The 23520-nt window shown below is 48.3% G+C and overlaps 2 protein-coding genes across 4 annotated transcripts in view; one reads left to right on the top strand and one right to left on the bottom strand.

Annotated features, from left to right (window-relative positions):
- LOC113569314 (nesprin-2) overlaps positions 1-16896 on the bottom strand; it is a 95579-nt gene extending 78683 nt beyond the window's left edge. The window contains exons 1-33 of the mRNA XM_035524396.1: positions 16809-16896; positions 14329-14390; positions 13612-13707; positions 13427-13504; positions 13210-13302; positions 12529-12722; positions 12157-12356; positions 11970-12070; positions 11358-11471; positions 11130-11267; positions 10883-11047; positions 10685-10797; positions 10426-10594; positions 10142-10238; positions 9868-10055; positions 9284-9446; positions 8853-9010; positions 8602-8703; positions 8295-8453; positions 8055-8213; positions 6821-6895; positions 5915-6721; positions 5577-5711; positions 4032-4177; positions 3755-3836; positions 3251-3360; positions 2962-3082; positions 2294-2436; positions 2051-2204; positions 1284-1873; positions 965-1114; positions 723-873; positions 124-282 (exon numbers count right to left, since the gene is read on the bottom strand). Coding sequence (XP_035380289.1) covers positions 124-282; positions 723-873; positions 965-1114; positions 1284-1873; positions 2051-2204; positions 2294-2436; positions 2962-3082; positions 3251-3360; positions 3755-3836; positions 4032-4177; positions 5577-5711; positions 5915-6721; positions 6821-6895; positions 8055-8213; positions 8295-8453; positions 8602-8703; positions 8853-9010; positions 9284-9446; positions 9868-10055; positions 10142-10238; positions 10426-10594; positions 10685-10797; positions 10883-11047; positions 11130-11267; positions 11358-11471; positions 11970-12070; positions 12157-12356; positions 12529-12722; positions 13210-13302; positions 13427-13504; positions 13612-13707; positions 14329-14390; positions 16809-16896 — 5460 coding nt within the window. The remainder of the gene's footprint in view (positions 1-123; positions 283-722; positions 874-964; positions 1115-1283; positions 1874-2050; positions 2205-2293; positions 2437-2961; positions 3083-3250; positions 3361-3754; positions 3837-4031; positions 4178-5576; positions 5712-5914; positions 6722-6820; positions 6896-8054; positions 8214-8294; positions 8454-8601; positions 8704-8852; positions 9011-9283; positions 9447-9867; positions 10056-10141; positions 10239-10425; positions 10595-10684; positions 10798-10882; positions 11048-11129; positions 11268-11357; positions 11472-11969; positions 12071-12156; positions 12357-12528; positions 12723-13209; positions 13303-13426; positions 13505-13611; positions 13708-14328; positions 14391-16808) is intronic.
- A 3883-nt stretch (positions 16897-20779) lies between these two features.
- On the top strand, positions 20780-23406 carry LOC113568740 (trans-L-3-hydroxyproline dehydratase). Of its 3 annotated transcripts, XM_026996993.2 has the most exons (6): positions 20780-20872; positions 21067-21554; positions 21787-21956; positions 22051-22173; positions 22364-22501; positions 22695-23406. In XM_026996993.2, the coding sequence occupies exons 2-6, from the start codon at positions 21074-21076 to the stop codon at positions 22818-22820; spliced, it is 1038 nt and encodes a 345-aa protein (XP_026852794.1). In that variant the 5' UTR covers positions 20780-20872; positions 21067-21073; the 3' UTR covers positions 22821-23406. The 3 variants fall into 3 exon arrangements, with proteins under 3 accessions (XP_026852794.1, XP_026852731.2, XP_035380122.1); XM_026996930.2 differs by having other exon boundaries at positions 20789-21554; XM_035524229.1 differs by having other exon boundaries at positions 20789-21554; positions 22595-22788.
- The last annotated feature ends 114 nt before the right edge of the window (positions 23407-23520 follow it).

Raw genomic sequence — 23520 nt, 5'->3', positions numbered from 1 at the left:
GGAGAATGTCTGTATGCATGCCGTACGGCGCCGTGTAACGTGGGTGGCGGGAGAGACACGGGGTTCATTCCAAATGCTAGGGCTAACGCTATCAACCGGGACATGAGAGAGTGCAGCACGTACATCCAGCCAGCGGTCCATGAAGTCATCAGCCTCGTTCTCAAACGGCGTGTCGGGAAAGTTGGGGAGCTTCCTGAGCTGAGTCTGCAGCTGTCTGCACACAGTCCGGAACTCCTCCACTGCATCCCCAAGAGACGTCAGCTCTGACTTGATACCACTCACCTGCACACGAGGACAGACACACACACACAGACACACACACACAGACACACACACAATCTGTGATTCTTGGAATTCAATTTCCCTTACTTTTATGGTTAATAATCCGTAAGTAATGTTGCCAAAGTTAACATTAGATTAACATAAGATTAACTTGAATGAATAGTCTTCAGTGACGTCAATGGACAACTTGGTTATGACTATATACATAGTTGGTGGTAGGTGCAAAAAGAGTTGGTAAATTGCTAAATGGGAGAAATTTAGGAAGGAAGGAAGAAAACAAAGTGTAAACAGTGATTCAACTAAATATCTAACAAGTTGTGTCCTTTGGAATGACCTGCATGAATTAATCGGAACGTAAAGCCTGTTTGTGAGATAACAGGCTAATGCTGCCCCCTGCTGGACGTGAGCTAGGTTTACAGCACATGTGGACCATGCCCTACCCTGGTGCAGAGGGACTGAAGGTTGTCCTTGCCCATGTAGGAGGCGCGCTCTCCGACGGTCTGCTCGGCCCGCTGCAGGGTGGTGCCCAGCAGGCGGCGGCAGCTCTGGAACCTCCTCAGCAGCTCAACCAGGGCACGGCACTCCTCGCGGCTGCAGAAACACAACGGAGCAGGCGTTCACCGCGTCCCAGAACACCCCACTGCGTCCCGCCGCGCTCCCTCCACGCCGGACGGTCGCTCACCTTTCAGCGGCCGCTCGGTGCGCCTCCTCCCACTGCGCCTCCAGCTCCCCGGCTTCCGTCGCGCGGGCCCGGCCGGAGGCGTCACGCAGGCTCTGGATGTCCGAGCGCAGAGCGGTCAGCTTACTCTGCGCGTCCGCCAAACAGCGCAATCTAGGAGAGAAAGGGAGAGAGAGAGAGAGAGAGAGCGCGAAGGAGTCAGAGAAGGACGCAGAACCCAAAGGCAACAGAACGAGATGGATGAAAAAAGCCAGAGAGTTATCGACCGGCTTTAATCTGGCGTAAAGCAAACCTGGCCAGGTCACCTGTCATCATGTCTCACCTGTGCTGCAGGGCGGGTAGAGTGGCCTCCTTCAGGCCCTGCCTCTCCAGCTCCACCTGTACTTCCCTCAGCGTGGCCTTAAGGGCTCTGCTCCTCCCCTTCAGCATCCGTTCCTTCTGCCCTTCTCCCCCCTGTGCTGCTCTCCGCCCTGGGGGCTCCCCCCCTGCCACGCGCTCACTCAGTGCCGACACCAGGTCGCGGCAGCCGCGGGGCCCGGAGCCGACGGTCATCGCTGCGTCTGCGAGCAGCCCGTCCAGCCGCGCGGCCTCCTCCGCCGCCCGCTCCAGCCTCTGCCGCGTGGAGACTCCGCGGCCTGGTCCCGCCGCTCCTGCCGGAGGTGCGGCGGTGGCCGAGGAGAGCTCCCTGTCCAGCTGCTGCAGGCTGGCCAGGTGCTGCTCCAGGGCCTCCAGGGCCGAGCGCGCCCTCCCGAGCCGGAGGCTCAGCTGGACCAGGCGCGGCACGCAGCTCTGGACGGCTTGCGGAGGCGGTGGCGTCTGGACATCAGTCTCTGACACGCCGCCGCAGCCAGACACTTTCCTCTCAGATTCCGACAGGAGCTGCAGTTCTCTCTGAATGCTCTCATCTAGATGCTGGAGAGAAGAAGTCAGGAAGATCAGAAGGGTGTCTGTATATCAGGATGGGAGTTATGAGAATATAAGGCTTCAGACTGCCAGTGAGAAGGTGCTATAAGATTTAAAGGGAAAAGAGATCTTGAAGAAACTGTCAATAAATGGTGTGTATATAATAAAATTTAAAAGATGCTGTACCTTTATGCCTTCATGTAGCGCTCTGGGGTCAGCGAGGGCATAGCCACTGATGACGATGGGTTTTTTAACAATCTGGTCTAGCTGATCAGAGATCAGGTCGATATTTCTATCAATTGGTTCTAACAACTCCAATGCGCTCTCCAGTGACTTCATCCTTCATACATAAAGAACAAATGTGACCGTGACGCTTTACTGAGAGTAATCTGCCCTTAGGACGCACAGATGTGTGTGTGTGTGTTTTACCTGGTCTGAAGGCAGATTCGCTGTCTTCTCCACTGCTGAAGGAGCTGGGCTCTGTCTGGCACAACACTGCAGCCCTCTTCCATGTGTCGAGAGCTCTGAAGCTCAAATTCAAACCAGAGAGCCTCTGTCTGCTGCCTCAGGGCCTGCATAAGGCATAACTGTCTCTTTAAAATTCTTTTTAAAAATGCATTTATTCTAAAATGTTTTGTCTATTGTAGTTCAAGTGCCAGCCTTAAACACTACATTGCTTCTACATTCCACTTAAAAGTTACCAGATAAAATAAAACAGTAAAAAAACATAATATAATATCATATATATAATTATCAACTAATATATTCCAATAGCAGGAAGATCTTCCTTAGGATCCTCCTGAAGTCACATTGTTTATGTTGTCTACCTGCTGTTGTACGTTCTGTATATTTTGTGTATATGTATATCTCATCATTAGTTATGTGCATCAGTGCAAGCGCTGCTGTAATTCCCCTCACCACAAACATTTCAGTGCACGAATGTCCTGTAAGTTTATGCAGATGACAAATAAACTGGACTTGACTAAACGGTTAAAAGTGACAGTTGTAATGATTTTGGAATGCACTGTGACTGTGTGTATTGTCATGAATGGAGAACCATGCTTGATTGTGACAGGCAGCGGGTGATCGAGACCAACCTGGAGCTCATGCAGGTGGGCTTTCAGGGTGTGTGGCGAGGGGCCGGGGGGATGCTCGGCACGCAGCCGCTCGCCATTCACCCGCAGCTGCTGCTGGAAAGCTAAGCGGGCGTCCCCGTAGCTGCGAGGTGAACAGACACACAGACGGATGCTCAGGGATCCTGCTCGCCAACGCGCAGACGGTAGACCTTTACTGTGGCTTTTTGCCTAAGGATCTAAGCACTCGCTTCCACCGTATCATCACAGCGAATTGGAGCTTAGTTTCATGAGTGATTCAAGAGTGAATTACCTGCTGTGGGCTTCCTGTCGGGAGGTCTCCTCTTCCTGTGCATGGGCGGTGGGAACGACAGCCCTCTCGGGGCTGCGTCTGCTCCCCAGGCTGCTAACCTGTATGATGTCCTGCAGGAATGAGGAAGGAAGCTGCCTTACGAGGTCACTGAGAAGCTGCGTGCTGGAGTTGGCTGCAGTATTACAGTGGATTAACTTTCCCAAGCTACTGTTGAGCTAAAGAAGGGTCACTCTCACCCAATCAGGGAGTCTGAAAAATCTGCATTGGAGTGCTTTGGCACGCATAAATCCAGGGAGACTTACTTAGCCACAGTGTACAAACACTGAGCACAGGCTCCTACACACTGAACATACGTTAGAGCGATTAATATCGTCCTACGCTGTAGAACACAGAGAGATGCATATATATGCACACACACTCATGTATGCACACACACACACACACACACACACACACACACACACACACACACACACACACACACACACGTCCGTGCACATGTACCTGGATGTCTACCTGACTGAGCGACTGCTCTGCAGGTAGTCCCGGCTCTCTGAGCAGGGTGCTGACTTGTGTTTGCTCCCCGCTGCAAAGAACACACACGTGTATGTAAACATCAAGGGGCGGGTTCACCCAGGTCATAACACAGAGCATATGGTAGCACATCAACGGAGGCAGTAATGCACAGGAACACTGGCAACTGGAAACACACTCTCGTCACCATCTGCTACACAACACCAATCCCTCTGCTGAGCAGTCTGCTGGTGAAACCCTGCCTTACCGCTGCGGCCGTGGAACTCCCGGGTCCACCTGGAACTGCTTCGGGGGGCTACTGGCAGGATGGGAGCCACGCAGGGGCTGCAGCATCTCGCTGAGCCCCCGTAGGGCCTGCAGACACTCCTCGGGCTGCACAGCCGAGGAGCTTGCCTAAAGGACAGAGGACAGCGCGGTGGGCGTCAAAGATGCAGCTATGCCCGCGCGCCGGCGACGCCGCGGGCCGGTTTTGAACACCCGCAATTAAGTCCCACATTAAATAGAAATCAAGTGCAGTCACATTTAAAATCAGTGCAGAATCATGTTCGGTGCGGATTGGAAATCAAGGTATGTTTAACTCGTCCGACAGTTCCAAAAGGCACAGCGAATCATATTATGAGAGCGGAAATATAGCACTGTAGTAACATGTAGTTTAACGCTAAAGTGTTAAAAGCTATCAGTAGAGGACCATGTGCAAAACAGTCCTGTTCAGTGGCTATCGTTAAAAAGGAGGTGAAAATCTCGTTAGGCATAATGAGGCTTGCTACCATTCAACTGCAAACGATTAGACAGCAAAGCTCATGCCATTAGTGCTTACTAATGCAGAGAGGTTTTCACGCCTCCCAGCCTGCCCAAACAAGTCCGATAACGGCGTTAATCTACCTCCCAAAGACTTCCTGATTCAACACAGTAGGAATCTCTGGGCAGCCTTCCAAATCAGTGGTTAAGAAATGGGTGATGTCCCAGAACTACCTCAAAGCAGTTTTTTTTCCCCCCCAAGATATTACTTTCTGATGATTAAATCTTTTAAAACTATAGAATTTATGATACATTTTAGACACGTATCCCTTACAAACCTTTTTTTGCATAATTCCTTTTGTGCATAATATATTAGCATGTAAGAGGAATAAAGTTAAATGCAGTTTTAGCTTGGCTGCACTCAACGATCCTGAGAAACTAGTGTGATAAGGAGTGAGCGGAAGGAGAGGTGTTGGGCTACGTCTCGGGGGCAGAGTGCTCGTGCAGAGGCTGGCAAGGAGGTGCGGCGTCACGGTAACTGTCCCCAATGTGCCTGCTCTGTGTTAGTCCCTATTTCACACCTCACACTGTTGGGACTCATTTTGGTCAACCCCCAGAAAGCGCTCGGCTGCTGAATGCACCGCCTACATGGTATCGCATGTATTGGTAGTATTTAGAGTCATCTCAGCGTCCAGCTCAGGGGGGTTAAATGATGGTGATGGCAACCTTGGGCTAATAGGGAGTTCTGTAGGTATGTCCCGTTCTCAGTGGGGGACATTCATTGTGGGCCATGGTTCCGTTGGTTATGTGGAACAGGCAGGCATGTAACTGTGCTCTTTTAGATTTTCTGAATTATACACACAACAGTAGCCAGGTCAGAATAATAACAGCCAACTGCTAAAAAAAAAAATTACTCTAAAACAATCCTAAAACGATCTTTCTGAATCTAATTAGTTCAAGGACCTTAGCATGTGAACCCACTGTACTGACAGGTTAGAAATAATGTGAAGTGCAACACGTGGATAACTGAGGCAGGCTTTGTTTTACCCCCTACCTCCCACTGGGCCCTAACAGATAGAGAGAGACCCTCCGTGTCTGTCCACTGGGCCTGAGAACAGAAGGCCCCTGCTCCCTCCACAGCTCCCAGGAACTCCTCTAGCATTGCTGGCTTAAGGTTCTGCAGTGCCCCCTACAGACAAGGAACGTGAACGACAAATTGGCAGATTTTCAGGTCAGTCACTCTTAAGGCAAAACCATTTCATTTAACACAAAAAAAATCTAATTACAGATATAAGCATTAAAGGAAACAATCGTTCATACTGGGTCTGAGGATGTGTCTAAGAAATACAAGAAGGTCTAGAGCAAAAAGAACCATAATACATGCAGATTCACCTGCTTCTGTTCTTCTGATATGCCCGTGCTGCTGAGGGCTGTAATCACCTCATCTACATGCTCCAGCAGACGCCGTTGAGCCTTGTCCATCCTGCTCTTAGCCATGGCCTGTGCTCTGGAATACAGCTCGGTCTGCCCGGGGCTGTGGGGCGTGCTGGGAGTCTGGCCCATTCCCCGCTGCCTGTGGGGCGTGCCTGGGCCGAGAGCCTTTGGCCGGATCTGGGTTTCCTGCGCCTTGGCTGGGGCCTGCACCGCAGGCTTGGCAAATGTAGGAGAGGACTCGTGGGACAGGGGAAGACTGTGAGCTTTGGCTACGTACTTGTGGTGCTGGTGTGGGCTAGGCTCTGTGGTCTGAGGTTTGGATCTGGACAGAGTGTCAGGGCATTGCTGGTGGGAGGTCCCCGAGTCAGAGATGTTGCTGGAGGCCGGTGAGGCCGGAGGCTGCTGAGGTTTCTCCACCGGAGCATGGGTGGCTTCTGGCAGAGGACAGGCCTCTCTCCGACTCAGGTCTACCTGATCCACAGCTTGAGCTTCCTTCGGGGCCTCTGTTCCAGGGGTACATGAGAGTAGAGCTGGGGTCTGTTGCAACTGTAGCTCCTGGGGATCACCCACAGATGGCACTTGGGGTTGGAGATCAGGTTTGGCTTTCATTTGTCTTTGTAATGGAGAATATCCATGAGTTTGGAGGCTCTGACTCTGTGTTAGACCCTCCTGTGACGGCTTCTCAACTCTGGAGAAGACCTGGACCTCATATTTCTGGAAAGTTCCTACTTGAGGCTCTGGAGTGGTGTATGCACGAACAATGACCTTTGGAGGGACCTTTGCACTCGGCCCAACACTGGCCCCATCCTGTGGATGAGGTTGGATGGCTTGGGGCTGTGGAGTGGTGTATGCACGAACAATGACCTTTGGATGGGGCTGAACACCTTCAGCTTCTCCCTCACACTTTACCTCCACACAGCTAAGCATCCCTGTTATCTCCTAACAGACAAAGGAGAAAATGAATCTCGTTAACACTGAAAAACGGTGCAAACAGCTTCCAAGAGTCAAAGGAGACCTATTATCCTTTTCTGGTTTCCCTTTCTTTTAGTGTCTAGTGAACTTTTTGTGCAAAGTAACTAAGCCAAAAGCACATGCCAGAGCAGGTAACCATCTTCCAGTTTGTTGTTCAGTTCGGGAGCCATGACAAAAAGATGGCATATTCTGCATTGTATGGGGAAATCCCCTTTGTATGCTCCACCAGTTATAACCACAAGTTATAACCACAAGTTATAACCACAAAGAAGTCAGTTGCTGAAATTCATTTTTACCACCGTTCCCTCTGCTGCACCAATTATTTAACTGTATGCGCAGAACTTCTGAACCGTGCAAGGATTCAATGCTGGATTTTCGAATTTCTTACTCCGGAAGGACGTGACAGTTCCAATTTGTGACCCAATGGAAGACTTCGGTTCATAACTGTGTGTCTGTGGATTTGTGATGTTCAAAACAAACAAGGTAGCTACTATGGCTGTTCAAGTGTGAAGGTGTCTGTAGTTAAGCCGCAGACACAGTGCTCAGCTGAAGCTGCCAACTACTCTTATTGTGTTATAATGGTTTTGCTAATCAGCTGCAGGTCCAATTTTACCTAAAATGATGTGGAAATATGGTGATGGTTTTTCAGCATTCAAATGAAGAGATGGATTTATGATTACAGGCTGTAATGTTATAGTCACAACCCACTGCCTTCTTCTAACTAGCTATCTAAGTTTCTAATGCACACAATATTTTTACAAATGCATAATGGTCATCTGCAGTAAACTGCATGTCCATTTGTGGGAGCGCAAACATCTCAAAAACCACCAGACACTAACGACTTCTAAGATTTAAAACACATTTCTCAGAAGAGAAGGGTCTGTGCACAGACTGCAAGACAGGGTAGCAACATGGAGGGGTGGAATCAGGACCCCTCCTGACATGCATGGGCTCTAACAGAGCGTTACACACAGAGGGTGAATAGAGTTGTGAAAAATAATGTGCTTTTGGAATACTGAAGCATGAAAAGTTATTATGGTAGATTATGGTTATGAACACTGAAAATATAACACGCATAATATGAGAATAAAGACGCGTGACAGGTCCAGCTGTGCTCCGTAGTTACCTGAGAGTGCAGGATGGTGTCCTGAACTCTGTCCTGTAAGGCAGAGAAAGTGAGGCAGGGCAGGGCGGAGCCCTCCTGCACGTCTGCCAGCAGAGCTTGTAGATCTCGTTTCTCCGCCAAAACTTGTCCCTCCAGCTGCAGCCCTCTGGAGATGAGCATCTGGAGAGCAATTAATCATGAAATATGGCACCATGTCAGCAGGAATGGGTTCTGTGAAATGGGCTAGAATGTTAGACTCACTTTCACTCTGGGGTGGGTCCCCGGATGGCCCGTGTGCTTGCAGACTTCCAGGGCTCCGGTGCTCCAGTGGCTCAGCTCAGCAAGCCTGCCCTCCAGCTGGGACGCGGCCTTCTGGGGCCCCTCGCACAGCCGCTCTGCTGTGCACAGAGCCTGCCTCGTCTGCTCACACACACACACACACACACACACACACACACACACACACACACACACACAAACAAGACAGAAACCTCTCACTTACAACACACCTACCATCATCATGTAAACACGTGTCTCTGAAGATGAAGAGATGTACAGCTGTTGTCACCTCTGGAAGCCTGCGTTTGAGATTCTGCACAGCCTCCTCACTGAACCCCGGTGATGAAGACAAACTTTCCAAATCCAACTCCGACATCTTTTGCTCCATGACCTGAACAAAGGGCCGGAGGAGAGGGAAAAAAATAAACAGTGACCATGGAGAAAAAAAAACAAAAAAACCATTAAAAAGCATTTTGTCTCATAAGTAGAGAGAAGGGAACTGGAGTGTGTGCTGTGTGCTGAAGTCTGGGTGCGGCGTACCTGCAGTCTCGCCCGGTACGAGCGCAGAGCTGCGGAGGATACATCCACAGTTTCCCTGAGGACCCAGCCTGCCTCCTGCAGGAGGCTATGGATGACATGAGCCTGGGGGGCCCTCGTGACGGGCTGTAGAGAGAGGGCCGTAAAGGTCCCGGAAACAGCTGGAAGCTAAGGACAGAGACACCAGAACATTAGGACACTACCGACAGAGATACCAGAAAGTTAGGACACACTGACAGAGACACCAGAAGACTAGGACACTACCGATAGAGATACCAGAAGTCATGCTGGAGATGAGACCAGTCTAACGGATGTATGATTGTTTGCTGGTGATTTCTGAGTAATGAGCATAAGGGTGCATGAAACGCCATTTTATGCAGTACAGAAATGTCCTTTTTCACAGTTTTATCACTGTCTCCCTCGCACACTCACACACGTGGTCCTCTTGACAAACTCAGCCCACTTCGCGTTGAGTTTACTGAGCTCGCTTGCCAGGGAGTGGCTGGTGGAGCTGTCAGTCATCTCAGTCAGGAAGCTTCCTGCTTCGTTCAGCTGGGTGTGGCAGGCGCTCCACTCAGCCGTAATGTAGGAGGCCTGCTGTGTGACACACAGACAGGACAAAAGAGTTCAGAGGTCGAATACCAGCATGAACTATTCCAAAGACAAATCATACTCTTATCTTTGACCTTGCACTTGCAGATGAGTAGATACATACAGCAAATATCTAATAATTCTGAGAAAGATTTACAGCAAAAAAGTGCAAAATAAAGTAAAAAAATAATTCAATATCAGCAAGGAATTCTCTGCTTACAAACTATTTTCCACAAATTTTTAGGGTTCAAGCACATAGTGCTTGGATCCCTATTATAATTGCTATTATAATTTATAATTTTCCTATTATAATTTCTTCTTCTTATTATTATTATTATTATAGCCATGATTTGTTTTTCAGTACATACAGACTCTAGGGCTCATAACAGTCACGTTAACTGCCACTACAACTGCAGGCATAAGTTACCTCTTCCCCTGCTGACTGGGCCTCATGGTCCAGGACGAGCCGCAGTGAGGAAGAGTACTTCCTGTAGGACTCCCAGGCGGCCAGCACACGGTCCATTCTGTCCCGCGTGGCGGCGGTCGCCTCTGCGCTCACGGCCACCTGGCCCTCTGCCTCTTTCACCTGCTTGCTCACCGCCGTGGCGTCCTCCCCTGTCATGGGAAGGGGAGCATCACGATGACATTAAACAGGTTTTACGGAGAAGAAACACTAGAGTTGTTGTAAGGGAATCTCTCACCCAATGCTGCCTTGCTGGTGTAAGTGTTGGCAGTCTGTTTCAGTTTATGGAGGGCTGCTTTTAGCGCGGACACCAGGCCACGTTTGTCCACCGAATCCTAATGAGTCATGCGCATAGAAAAAAGGTCATAAATACAAGGAAAATACCACCAATGCACCTAATTACGCATCCAGTCCTAGTTTAAGAGGTCTCGCATACGTCTTGATTCTTTATCTCAAGCAAAATGTCAAAGCCTTCATCGTAATATCAAAAAGCAGAGAGCACGACTTATATATGCGACCTACATCCCAGTCCTGCAGTAGAGTGAGGACGGACTCCTGAGAGCCGCAGGGCCCTTCCCAAGTGCTCAGCTTGCTCTTCAGATGATCCAGGAGATCACAGACATGATACCACTGTTCCTGGTATTCCAGCTTCATTCCGTAGTACTCCGCAGTCACTCTGGCACTGTTGAAACTAAAGGGAATCGTAGTTCCTTTGAGTATATGAAAAAAAGGCAAACACAGTCACAAGGATCTGGCTGAGAGGCAGAAATGCCAGGCCCACCGACTCTTGAGCTCATTGAGTTTCCCCACTGGAACTTGGGAGGAGCCGTCCTCTGCTGTGCCGTGGAACAGACGAAGCGTGTCCAAATGGCCGCTTGCGTCCTCCAGCAGGACCTGAAGGAAACGGTGAAATATTGCAACAAATTGCGCAAAGGTGCCAAAGCCCCAAGGGCATGTCTGAGGTGGCGGCCGTGCGAACCTTCAGCCTCTCCTGCTTGCATCTGGTGTCTCTGGCCGCGCCGGCGTGGTCTCCGACGTCGACCTGCCCCTCGTGCAGCAGCGCTTCCATGCGTTGAAGCCACCGGACCGGCGTGCGCAGAGGAGCAGGGAGAGCCGCATCCAGATCAGCCGTGTAGCACTGCAGCTGCAGAGGAAAACGCAACATTTATTCACCTCTGCTTCATTAACATTTCCTCCTTTTCTTGAACACACACACGAGAACTCACCCTTTCTTCCACAGCGTCCCATGCCTTCCTGAGAGCGAGTTGCTCCTCACTCAGGTTGGTACAGCGCTTCATCGCACTCAGCATGGACAACGCCGGACGCCGCCACTCACCCAAGGACCCTGCAAAGGCCTGGAACGCCTACGACACATCCAGGCACCCGCGGCCCCATTAGGCGCAGAGACGTGACGGATTTGGAGGGCAGCGAGGCCCGGCACCTGTCTGTCTTACCTGATACTTGGCAGCGTATCCCTCCGCCTCCGTGGAGGACCACACGTCCACCAACTCCTCGTGGGCTCGCTCGAGCCAGCGAGTCATCTCTCGCATCTTCTGGGCGGGCGACGCCTAGGTGCACGTGGGGCAAAAAATCGAAACGGATCGCTCGAATTGGCGGATGTGATGAGGATTGACTGTGGAAAGCCCTATGTGACAGAAGCAGGACTGTGTGTGTACCTCGTGCAATGGGGAAGCCAGCACCGCAGGTGTGAACTGGGCGTGGAGGTTGACGGAAGAGAGGCGCGTGGGAGAGAGCAGTGACTGCAGCTACACCCCCGCAGACAACAGGATGGGTGAGCCCAAAGAACCAGAAATAGACACGAAAGGCACGGCTCAAGGCACGCAAGCGAAAGGAAGAGGGGGAGAGTAAAAAAGAACAGGAAAGTCAAAGAAACTGACAGCTTTGTATAGGTGAGAGGGAAAGAGGAAGTAAGAACAGAAATCTACGTGGTGAAGCACAAAGTTGAGCTAATGTAAGTTAAGACAGACTTAGCAGTTTAACAGACGCAGTTTAAGCCTCGTCTCAGGTTAAACTGTGCCTAGGACTGAGCCTGCCTAAACTCTCACCTCCAGCTCCTCCTCTACTGAGGGCATGTCATTGGAATACTGCAGGAACTGGGCTACATAGGTCATGATGGACTTCTCATCTGGATCAGTGACATCAACATCTGGGAATGCACACAAACAGACTGTAACGCCATTTTATAAAAACGCGAACGAAAACTGGGTGGACGGTTTGACACGGCCTGCCCACCCTCAGGTTCAAGCAGCCGGGGTATGCCCAGCTCTTGCTGGGCAATGCGGAAAGCCTCCTCCAGGTTCTGCAGGTTGCTCCGGGCCTCGGCTAGGGAGAGGTCCACCAGGTCTGGCCTCAGGGAGCAGAGGATGGCCTGGAACGCCACGCCGCTCCTCCAGCTGGACGTGAAGTCTTTCACACTGACCGAGCAGCCCACTCTGTTCCGGGGAACAGAGGTGATTACAGGAAAACGAGACAAAAGGGAGAGACCATGAAGAGAGGACAGTAGACAGAAGTTAAAAAACGCTGACATCAAAGAGGCACAAAACATGTTGCAGCTTTAAACATGAATGCCTTCGATGTGAGAATAATCGCCTGTCTGAAACCCACTTCTTGCACTGGTCTCGCACCCACAGCAGAAGGGCCTTTTTAGCAGACAGTCGGAAGCGTTTGTGGAGGGGCGACGCCCTGCACGGCGCGGGGCTGCCTCGGACGGACGTGCTCGGGGCCGAGTCCTGGCTGGACAGAGACTCCAGAGACGAAGAGCGGGAGGCGAACGAGAGCGTGCTGGCCAACTCCTCTATCTGCGGGAAGGCACAGAGCTTTACATTTGGCATGATGCTTCTGGATGTCACCAAAGGAACACAGAGAGAGTGTTATACAGTATATTTGTTCAGATGTTATGAGACTGAGTTAGACGGAGAGCAGCGTGATCTTTATTTTGCAAACATTCCGTTTGGTATAAAACGCGTTTACGCTAGAACAGAATAATTGCAGTTTCATCCCAAGTGCCTTGACCCAAACTACTGAGAGTTCACTCGAAGGGATGTATCACAATAATCCCTTTGATGGGGTGAAAACATGCATTTCAACAGGGAGTTCCAACCTACGTCATTGCCTGATATGACACCTCCACTACTGAAAAGGTGTTTGAAATCTGAGGTTGGATGTATCAGAGGAAACTTGAAAACACCCTAAAGCCAATGTAGATGAAAAGAGGCTCCATTACGCCTACACCTGCCTGTGCTGTGTTCACACGCATCCAGAGTCTGTCTCTGATGTGGTACTTACGTGACAGCGGAGGATAATGGTCCATATCAGGCCCAGGATAATTGATGGTTTCCCCTCTATAATGTCAGGTATGTTGATGTTTACCAGCTTGATCTACGAAGAAGATACAATAAACAGGAGCGCTGGGGCATGTCACCTAATTCACATCACATACCACACGCATTAGGTGACACAGTAGATTAACGGGATGCAACGAGAGAGAATACGAAGCCCTCACCGATTTATTCTTTAAAAAGTTCAAGGCTTTTTCAATATTTCCCCGCTGCTGGAAAACTCCGTGGCCTTTCTCCCGTTTCTGTGAGGAGACCAACAAGGCAAATGCTCAGTCAGAGCAGTGAATGTTCAGGGCGTGGGCTCAGTTCATCTCGTATTAAGCGTACTCTACTGGGGTTCGACACTGACCAGGCTCTGGCCGCACATGACCTCCAGCAGATCCAACAGTCGAGCTCCGTCACGAAGATCTGCAAACAGATCCTGCACTAAGGAGGGAGAGCTCCTCTGGAAAACACACATTGCATAATGTAGAATCAGATTTTAAGTATTGATGAGTTTCTGTTGCAAGATAAGGTAAATGAACTTTACAGATCTATCTCAATGTTAAAAACAGTGCAACATCTGTCACTGGGACAGAAAGTTCCATTGCTTCATTGATCAAAACTGAACTAGTGTCACTACTGTACATCATGTCAGCTGAAATTGGCTGCAGTGGAGGAGCTTGTAGGCTCAGGTTGCAGCCTGTTAAAGTGCACTGGTACGGGGCTCTATAAATAATCCAGCCCTCTGCCATTTACCTGCAGACAGACAGCGAGTCACCTTTTCAACCAGGATCACTGTGTTTCATGCTCCATCAGTTACTCTCTAGGTGACCTGAATGCTAATCTGTGTGTTACAGAATAAATGAAACACATACCAAGTACACTGACTGTGAGGGAGATTTCTAAGAATTTATCCCTGGCTACTAGAACTACGCAAAACTTCCAACTATATAAAAAAAAAATCTTCAAAACCAATGTCTACCAGTTCATCACGGCAAGACCGCACAGAGTGTAAATGGAGGTTGTTTCTAGTTTTATTTTATGAGGTCAACTTTATGTGGGCTTAAAGATTTTCGAGGTTTACCTTGGAAAGCTGAGCATTCATCCAGTTAGTGAACGTCCTTTTCTGAACTTGCTCCTGTTCCACTGCGAAAGAGAGAAGAAAGCGAGCTAGAACCGCACACAGCGAGGACGAACGCCGCTGTCAGTCATGGGAAATGCACAGGGCAGGTGGGCATTAGTGTGGACACAGAAAGCACTGGTTTATTTCTGTAAGGTTTCTCTAAATCCAGGAAGGCTTTACTCTGGCATTAAAGGAAGAACACACCTACGCAGAAATATGGAGATATCTTGCCAAAACAGAGCTTTTGTCGTTTGCCAGTTCCGAACGCCCAACGCCTCGCTCATAGGGTGACTATTTAAGCTTGGAACTGAAATGGCTGTGGAAACCTGGCGCAATTTACCAGCATGTAAGCGGCACACGGGTTCGACCTTAAGTTGGGTTTCACAGTTGCATGCAGCCATTTTCCTGCATCTCTGCCAATGTTGTTTTAGTTTGAGTTAACTTCTCTCCTGGCATCACACCACATCTGAACAGCAAATAACTTCTTCTCCTAGAACCCCAGCTAGCTCAGCTTCCCTTAGGAACCTACATGTAACGTGTGTGTTTAATCGGAGAAACCCTTGCTATCCCAGGGAAGCGGTGGTGGGTGGCTATTAAAGGCAACCTGGACTCTTGGCTCCTGAGGCGATGCTAATGCTATCTGACCGTACAGGGTGACTCATCTTTAAAGGCATGGCGGGCCATAGTGATACATCAGTGACCTGACTCATCCGCGTCGAGGTCACTTCCAAATAACAGAATAACATGCCAAAATCTTCCGTGGGCTTCTTTCGTGCACAAAATATGTTAGTTCTTTGAGTAAAGGCAAAAGAATTACATTTTTCATCGGTTATGTTTGATTCCTAAATATTTGACATGGATGCACTGCATGCGTGAACTGTAAAATGCCTACCCATAATCACTCAACACGTTCAGGGTGTTTGCTCATGAGTTCTCAGGGAAACAAACAGAACAATGTGAATTGCGGTCGTGTTGAACTCAGCACATTGTCACCTGTATTATGGGTTATCAACGTGGGCGGGCCCTGGCACAGGTAGAAACTATTGCACAGGGTGTACAGGTGTTATTTTAAGCCATTTCAAGCAGACAGTGAGAAGCACCACAGTATAGGGCTGTCCTTTCAACTCGGAACGACAATAAACTGCAAATAAACCAAATTTACAATCACGCTTGCATTTGTGCCTTTGAACGCTATTTGTATACAGCACTAAGAGCTAAAGAAAGAACAAACATTGCCTCACGGAACACACATAATCACTTAAGATGTCACTGCATTCACAACAATGACTCAGCAGGGACCAGCCTCCTCCCATAGCTGCAGGTAGTCACAGCAAACCAGGTCTAGCAACCACACGGCACTGAGCATGTCTGTCTGGAGCCTGGCCACTGCACACAGATGGCTCTAACAGACAGTGACACAGGAACACACGCCAGCGTCACACACTGAAGTGACCCCCGCACAACCAAGGTCATAAACAATGAAAAATGGAAACCGGTGCCTGTACTGGTGCCGTTTGTGTGGTTGGATGTTTTAAAGAATGGAAACTTGTTTATGCGGTGACATGACAAATGTTGTTTGCTGTACTAGGAAATGAGCGGATTCACTCCAGACACATGGCCTACATTCGTTCATTTACCCCAGTCATACTTGGGGCCTTACGTACACCTTTAACTCTGTCTGCAGTTCCACTTCCCTGTCAAGTGACACCTTAAATTGTTCCTCAGCTAAAAATAGCGAGGGGGAGTTTGAGAATTTCTCACGGACAGAGAGATCAGAAAGAGAGTGGGAGAGTGAGTGAGAGCATGCAAGAGAGAGAAAGCAACAGAGGGAATTGGAGAAAGAGAGACAGAGAGAAAAAAGTCTCACAGTCTGGAAGAAAGAAGATTAAAGTTTAAACATTTCACCGTGTTTTACGGCTACGTAAGCAACAATGTTTATTGTGTGCCAGCAATGGCATGACTATTTTTCCTAACAGGATCAAACAAACAGATCTAGGTGAAATGGCAAGATTGTTGCCATGTAAAATCTAACTAGAAAAGGACAGCGTTACACACACAACTCACACAGATTAACGCCACACCTTCACACTTCTTCACACAGCTTTTGCTGCACAACTGTGAGTCAGTGGCTAGTCCTTTGAGCACAAATGCCATGGCAATCCCCATGGTTGTGTGAGAAGGTGAGGATAGGTTAGGCTAAGTACCAGAGGCAGACCCAGCGCTGACACTGGCCCAGTCTGCCTTCAAACACACGCCTGTCACATGCAAACGGAGGCTCAGGCAGCTCGTCCATCTCGCCTCGTGGCCCGACCGTCTTCTACCGGAGCCTTTGGTCTTGGCCGCAGACAGACGCACAGCCGGTCTGTCTCACCGGCCCGCTCTGACCTTGACCATGACCTTATCTGAGCCTGCTTCACAGCGGGAAGGACGATGGTGCTGACCTTGCAGCAGTGTGTGGATGTCGTCGATGGCCAGTGGGGCGAGCTCCTCGCCAACAGGGGGGGCGTCGGGGTCTCCCCCCGATGCCATCGTTCCGTGCCGGGGACGCTCAGCCCGCGAGACCCTGCAGCATGCTAAACCAGATCCTGTGAGGACAACACAAAAGACAAAGAATCATCGAGAGAACCCAAATAAACTCTGAGTACATATGTGTATGCTGTATGGAAGAACAGACATAGCCTACAGAGCTACCAAATGTACACCTAACCTGAAAATATTGTCCTTCGAGGACAAGACTAAATGACACAAGACAAATGTGTGTGTGTGTGTGTATGTGTGTGTGTGTTGTATCCCTCCTCCATGCTCTTTTAATAATTACCCTTCCTCACTGAATTAGGAAAGTCCCCTAAGAGCCGGTGGAGATTACACTGGCATTAATAACTGGCCATTGCATAAACAGGGTCTGATCTCAATGAGAGGCTAATATGACTATCATTATACTAACAGTACTAACAGTGAAAAACTAAGATATATAGAAAAATGCATATTTAGTTGAATCTGTAATTGATGCCTTCAAAGTAAATCAGTTAGAAGAAATCATGGAAAATCAAGTCACTGTCCATTTGGCAGTGCGATCTGCATTTACTCATTATTCAGACCTAAATGAAAGAAAGTTCAACGTCATTTTTGGCCCATTCATGGGAAAATAATGCCAATAATAAAAGCATTCGTTCTTTTTTCACAGGCTTGGCCAGATGCTTTACATTCTTAAACAGCTACACAGATTGTTTAGTGTATAAATTTCGTTCTATGTGAAGGACTACCATGAGCAGCGAGGCAACAGGCGAAGCGAAGGTCGCTTTCGTTAAAGATTAGAACCGCTGCTGAAACGGTTCCCATTCTACATGGTGCTTTTGAAATAGCAGACACACAAAAAATCCTATTGGCTTTCTGCTGCGAATTTATGTAATTCAGTAACTCTGTGGTCGTAATTGCTGCATTACTGAGAAAGGCTTAAGTAGTTTTGTGATTGGCATTTAAGTGGACTTCAGTTGTGATTGTGTGTGAGAAGTTGATGCCAGTGTGGGGCTGATGCCAGGCTCCAGAGAGGCTTATGAGCTTAATATATTCTATACAAGTAGTGTACCAGGATTAGTACAACCCAGAACCTCAGCCTACTGCATGTTTCCAGAGAATGTTAGCAGAAACCCAGACTCTTAAATATAATTATGCATACATCTCAGTAAACACTGAATATACGGTTCATTACATACATCAGTGCTGTTAGATATGCACTGTAAGACACATTCTGAGTGAGCCATTTGTCTAACACCCAAACATGCATGTGTGTGTGTGTGGTGTGTGAGAGGGAACGAGAGACTGAAAATGTCACACAAATCTGAATGAAATAGAAAATATTGACTTGTTACACACACACACACACACACACACACACACACACACACACACACACACACACACACACACGCACACACACGCACACACACGCACACACACACACACACAAACACCTGCTGTGGTCTGGGATTTAAAAAGCCAGGCATTGCCAAACCATTATGGAAAGGTTTAGTGGAGGGCTTTAGCTTCACCAGGCTTGCTGTGCCAACAGCATGACTTCAGAGGGGAAAAAACACTTTAGGACACACTGAGTCCCCATAACCCACACTCCATGCACTCATATCCACACACACACAGAAAAGGTTCAAAGAGAGAGAGAGAGAGAGAGAGACCTGTAAGGAATCTGTGGGGTCTGAAAATAGGATTTGTATGTGTGTGTGTGTGGTGTGTGCGTGTGTGTTTCGTTAAGAATCTCAATCACCTTTACCAGTGTATTGGTTTGCCCTTTGAATGCATGAACGGCAAATGAAAATCCCTAAGCTCTACTGCTACCTTCTATGACTGTGTTTAAAGAGGTCGCACAGAGTTGCCAAGCTCTCCAAAGGTGGAAACCCATATGAATTGATACTAAATTTGGTCCTACAACCAAATTTGGGGTCAAGACTAAGTCCCCATCTGTAGAGGTAATAAATGCATCATTAACATGTAAAAGGCAGTGAGGCACGGATCCCTGTCAGCTGCTCCGTTATTCTCCCAATCTTTTATCAGCCTCCCAAGTGTACATTAGAACTCTTCTGACCCAATAGGAACATGGTAACATAACTTACAATGATCTCACCACTGTCACTCATTCTGCCTCTGAGTGTAAGTGTATCCCATTCCACTGCTCTTGGTGAGGACATATGGAGTCGTTGATATTTGAAGGATATTTGAAGGTTCATCTTTCCACACTCTTATTCAACTGCAGTTTTTATTTCACACACCTGCCTATATACAATAAAAACAGCCCTGATTTCCTCTCTGGAGACAAACCCTACCAGGTGTTTATGTCCAATTTATGCCAAATACAGTACTGGACCTTCACAGCAGTCCTTCAAACATGGACACTTGCAGTACGTCTACTTTGGTGGCCTGTACATGTATACATGCCCTATAGCATGATTAGAATAGTGTATGGAATGCTAATAAGAGGTTGTTTCTGGTCAAGCAAGATTAAGCAAAGCTTTGCAAGGGCTGATTCTCATGCTTCAACTGAAACATATTTGTCATTCAAGAGACCAGCACGGGCCTAGTTTATACACCTTCAACTTGTAGAGACGCACATGGAAGAGCTGCTAGATTGCATAATCGCTTCAGTCTCTGCATAGTTTTATTCTTCGATGTTTTTCCAAGGACTTAATGAGTACTGTTGAAACATGCCATGGAGCAGTTAAATAGCCAGTGACATGTTCATCTTGTTCATGGTGTACACTTGGGATCTGAGAAGAACACTTGTGCGCATGAATCCAAATCTTGCCCAAAAAAGCACAGGAATATGCTCACGCAGATCATTTCTGACATGACAACGCCTATACCTTGCTTGCTCGGTTCTACAGCGTGCGCATGAACACTGAACTGAACATGTCTATCAGGGCTTGGTTACATGCCACGCACTCGCATACAATTACCCGCATTTCTGAAAAAAAGAAATGAAAAAAAAAAAAAAAGTCGTTAATGCGAAGTGTGCGCGAAGTTGCGTGGGTTTACACATAGACTGATACATGTAATAAACACTAACATCTAGAATGTCACTTTGCACGGAGAAATGTGAGGAAGCGTTACAGAGATAACAACTCCGCACACTACACCTGCCGGGGATCAGGGTACTGGAGTTTCCCACAAGGACTAAACTTCTGCGTTTGATTCACGAATGAACTAAAAATCCGAAATGCTACTGGAGAAGTCTGTAAGCCTTCCCGAAACCTGCCCGAAACTCTCCAACCTTGGACTTCATCAGAACTTGATATTTAGAAAACAAATGGCAAAGGCGATACACATTACCAAAATAAACAGGCGCGGTTGAAACTTTCGGAAAGTTTACTTACGGGAAATGTTGCTGTTGGGTACTGTTGGGAAACTCTTTTCTAATTCCCGCACAGACGCGTGTGGTTGAAACGGGCGCAACCTCGCGGCTGACAGCGATGCCTCGAGCGCAGAGGGCACGATCGCGTGTCCAACTCCACCCTCCGTGCGCGCGGGCACGGCACCTTGCTCGGGACTCACACACGTCCTCCGTGCAGGGAAAAAAAAAAGCGGTGGATCTCCAATCTAAGCACTGCAAAATAAAAGCTTTCCTAACTTTATATATGCATAACAAGGACACGAGGAAGATAAAGCCTAAAGAGAAACAAAGCCTAATTGCAGTAGTGGATGCAGTACAATTTGTTCTATATCTGACAGTATTTTGACTCCAAAAAATGTGACCAATTCGTGCACTAATGGAGAGGTGACAGGGGAAGGCAAACTGTAGTCCCTACAATGTCCACTAGAGGTCATAGTAGGCTAATGTTATTCGGTTTACATCCAGAACGGCAGGCGGCAGTAACGAATTTCTTTTACGGTTAAGTCGTAATTACGCAAGTCAGTTTTCAGTAAGGTGTTGAAAGTCGCAACAGCTCTAGCTGGTGTTCTACAGCTTTAAACACCCTACACATCTCCACGTCTAACGGTAGGGTCTCCCCCTCCAGCTTTCATTTAAAATGCGTTATGTAAACCACAACGTTGTCTTCTGAAGTTTGGTGCTGCGACTTGTTTGCAAGCAATGGCCAAGAAGTAAAGTTGTCCGTGTCCAACTGATAGGGAGCGTCTGTAAAACTGTTTTGGCGAATGCGCAATGACGGCATTGCTCTTTACCGATTGCAGAGGAGCCATGGAGTGTCCTAAGCTCCCACCCCACGCGGGCGCCGTCCTGTCCGTGGTGGACATGCACACGGCGGGAGAGCCGCTGCGGATCATCACCGGGGGCTACCCGGACGCTCCCGGGGACACCGTGCTTGCCAAGCGACGTTACGCACGGGAACACCTCGACCACCTGCGCAAGGTCGTTATGCGGGAGCCGCGCGGCCACGGGGACATGTACGGGGCCGTGCTGGTGAAAAGCGAGCTGGCCGCCGCGCACCTCGGGGTCCTGTTCATGCACAACGAGGGCTACAGCACGATGTGCGGCCACGGCGTCATTGCGCTCGGCCGCTTCGCTGTCGACTACGGGCTGGTGAAGGCGCCCACTTCACCGGAAACCCAGATAAACATGCACTGCCCGTGCGGCTTGGTCAAGGCGTTTGTGGAGTATTCCAACGGCAAAACGGGAGCAGTGCGATTCCATAGTGTCCCGGCTTTCGCTTTTGCAACAGGTGAAAAGACCTCAAACCAGGCACAGGGGTGCCTGAGGATGTATTTTACATAAATATTGATTTTATTGTTGAGAAGGACAAAACTTACCAAATGGCTCATCCATGTTTCTTTCTTTATTTTTTTTACCTTTTCAGTTTCTTTTAAGTCTCTCACACTTATTAATTTTGTTTGTGTTTTCCAGTAGTTAGTCACAACCCTGCATTTAAAGGTTATTCTCTCTGATCTTTGTAGATGTGAAAGTCACCGTGCCTGGATGTGGCGACGTCGTAGTGGACATTAGCTACGGGGGAGCTCTGTATGCGTTTGTGAATGCTGGAACGTTCGGTCTGGATGTCACCAAGTCCAGAACCAGAGATCTAGTGGATGCGGCCATTGCCGTGACTAAGGCAGTCAAATCTCAGGTACAGCACCTGTTAGCGGTTCCAGAGGCCCGAGTACCATTCTTCCACACTCGTCAGTGTTCCACTAAATCCAGTAACCCACTGCTTCTGCTAGGTGAAGCTGCACCATCCTGTTAGTGAAGACCTGGCTTTCCTTTATGGCACCATCCTCACTGATGGCAAGGACGCCTTCACCGATGAGCCCACAGCAAATGTATGTGTGTTCGCTGATGCTCAGGTGAGACTCGCTTTAGCACAGCTTCACCTTTATCTGATCTACAAAAAAACAACATTTGAAACATGCCACCCAAATCCCATTTCAGGCTTTCTAAGATGTCCATTCCATTTAGTCACCTTGACTTGAAGGTTGCCATGCCAACAGCAAGTATCTTGGGTGTGGGGCGTTTTTTTTTTTTTTTGGTCTCCAGGTGGACAGGAGCCCCACTGGGTCAGGTGTGACTGCCCGCATCGCGCTGCAGTACCACAAGGGTCTGATCCAACTGAACCAGACACGGAGCTTCTGTAGCGGAACCACGGGGGCCATGTTTACAGGCAAAGCTGTTCAGGTGCCCACCATCAAAGTTTGAATCCCAACTTAAAACTCCACCATATATATATATATATTTATTTATTTAATTTTTTTGCGCAATTTTACACAGCCCACCTCTTGAGTAACGGCTGCCCGGACGCGTGAACACAGTTTAACCCATATACGTGTTTGCCGAATCCTTACCAAAGTGGACCCACCTGTGTTTGAAGGAGACCACGTGTGGAGACTTCCAGGCAGTGGTGGTGGAGGTCTCGGGGCATGCTCACTACAGCGGCGTGGCCTGCTTCACTCTGGAGGACGAGGACCCCCTTCAGAGCGGCTTCCTCCTGCGCTAGGCCTCGTCTGAACGCGAGACCAGGCTGGAGAGGCTTCAGAGAAATGTCTGCTCTAGTGAGCACTTTAATGTTTCATCAGTCCTCATAACTGATGGAGTCCACTCACTACTTCTTGTCAGTCCGTCTTTTGCAGAAAACAAGTATAAAAGACATTACATTTCGTTCAATTTAAATAAGTGACTAGTTAGGAAAAGTACATTTGCACATTCACAGAATTACAACTGCACATTCATCAAGTATTTTGGACTTAATAGTTGCTGTAGCTTTGATTGAGGGTTTCAGCAAGAATGGTGCTACATACAAATGGTGGTACATACAGAAACCACCAAGACATTTATGCTTCTATTATACAGCCAGAAATGTGATTTTATTTTTTATTTTTTTGAAAGGCAGTGCCATTACAGTTGTCAAAATGCGGTCGTCTTCAGTGGCCAACAGATGGTTTTTGTTGTTTGTTTTTTTTTTCTTTGTGTCTAACAGTGATTTAATGTTTGGTAAGCAACTTTTTTGTTTGACAATTCCACAAGTTGACCGCTAGGGTGCAATATCAACTCATAATTAAATCGAATCCCACATTTTCATACCACTGGCATATTTACTGTTTGGCAGTCCACTTCAGTTATGACTCATCAAAGCCACACCATTTACCGTTATACCTTAAGTCACTAAGAAGCCTCCTTGTTAAAAAAATCACAACAGA

Source organism: Electrophorus electricus, chromosome 3, assembly GCF_013358815.1.
Source record: "Electrophorus electricus isolate fEleEle1 chromosome 3, fEleEle1.pri, whole genome shotgun sequence".
Taxonomy (NCBI): Eukaryota; Metazoa; Chordata; class Actinopteri; order Gymnotiformes; family Gymnotidae; genus Electrophorus; species Electrophorus electricus.
The sequence above is the reverse complement of the archived record's forward strand: the minus strand, read 5'-3'. Positions and strand labels throughout refer to the sequence as shown.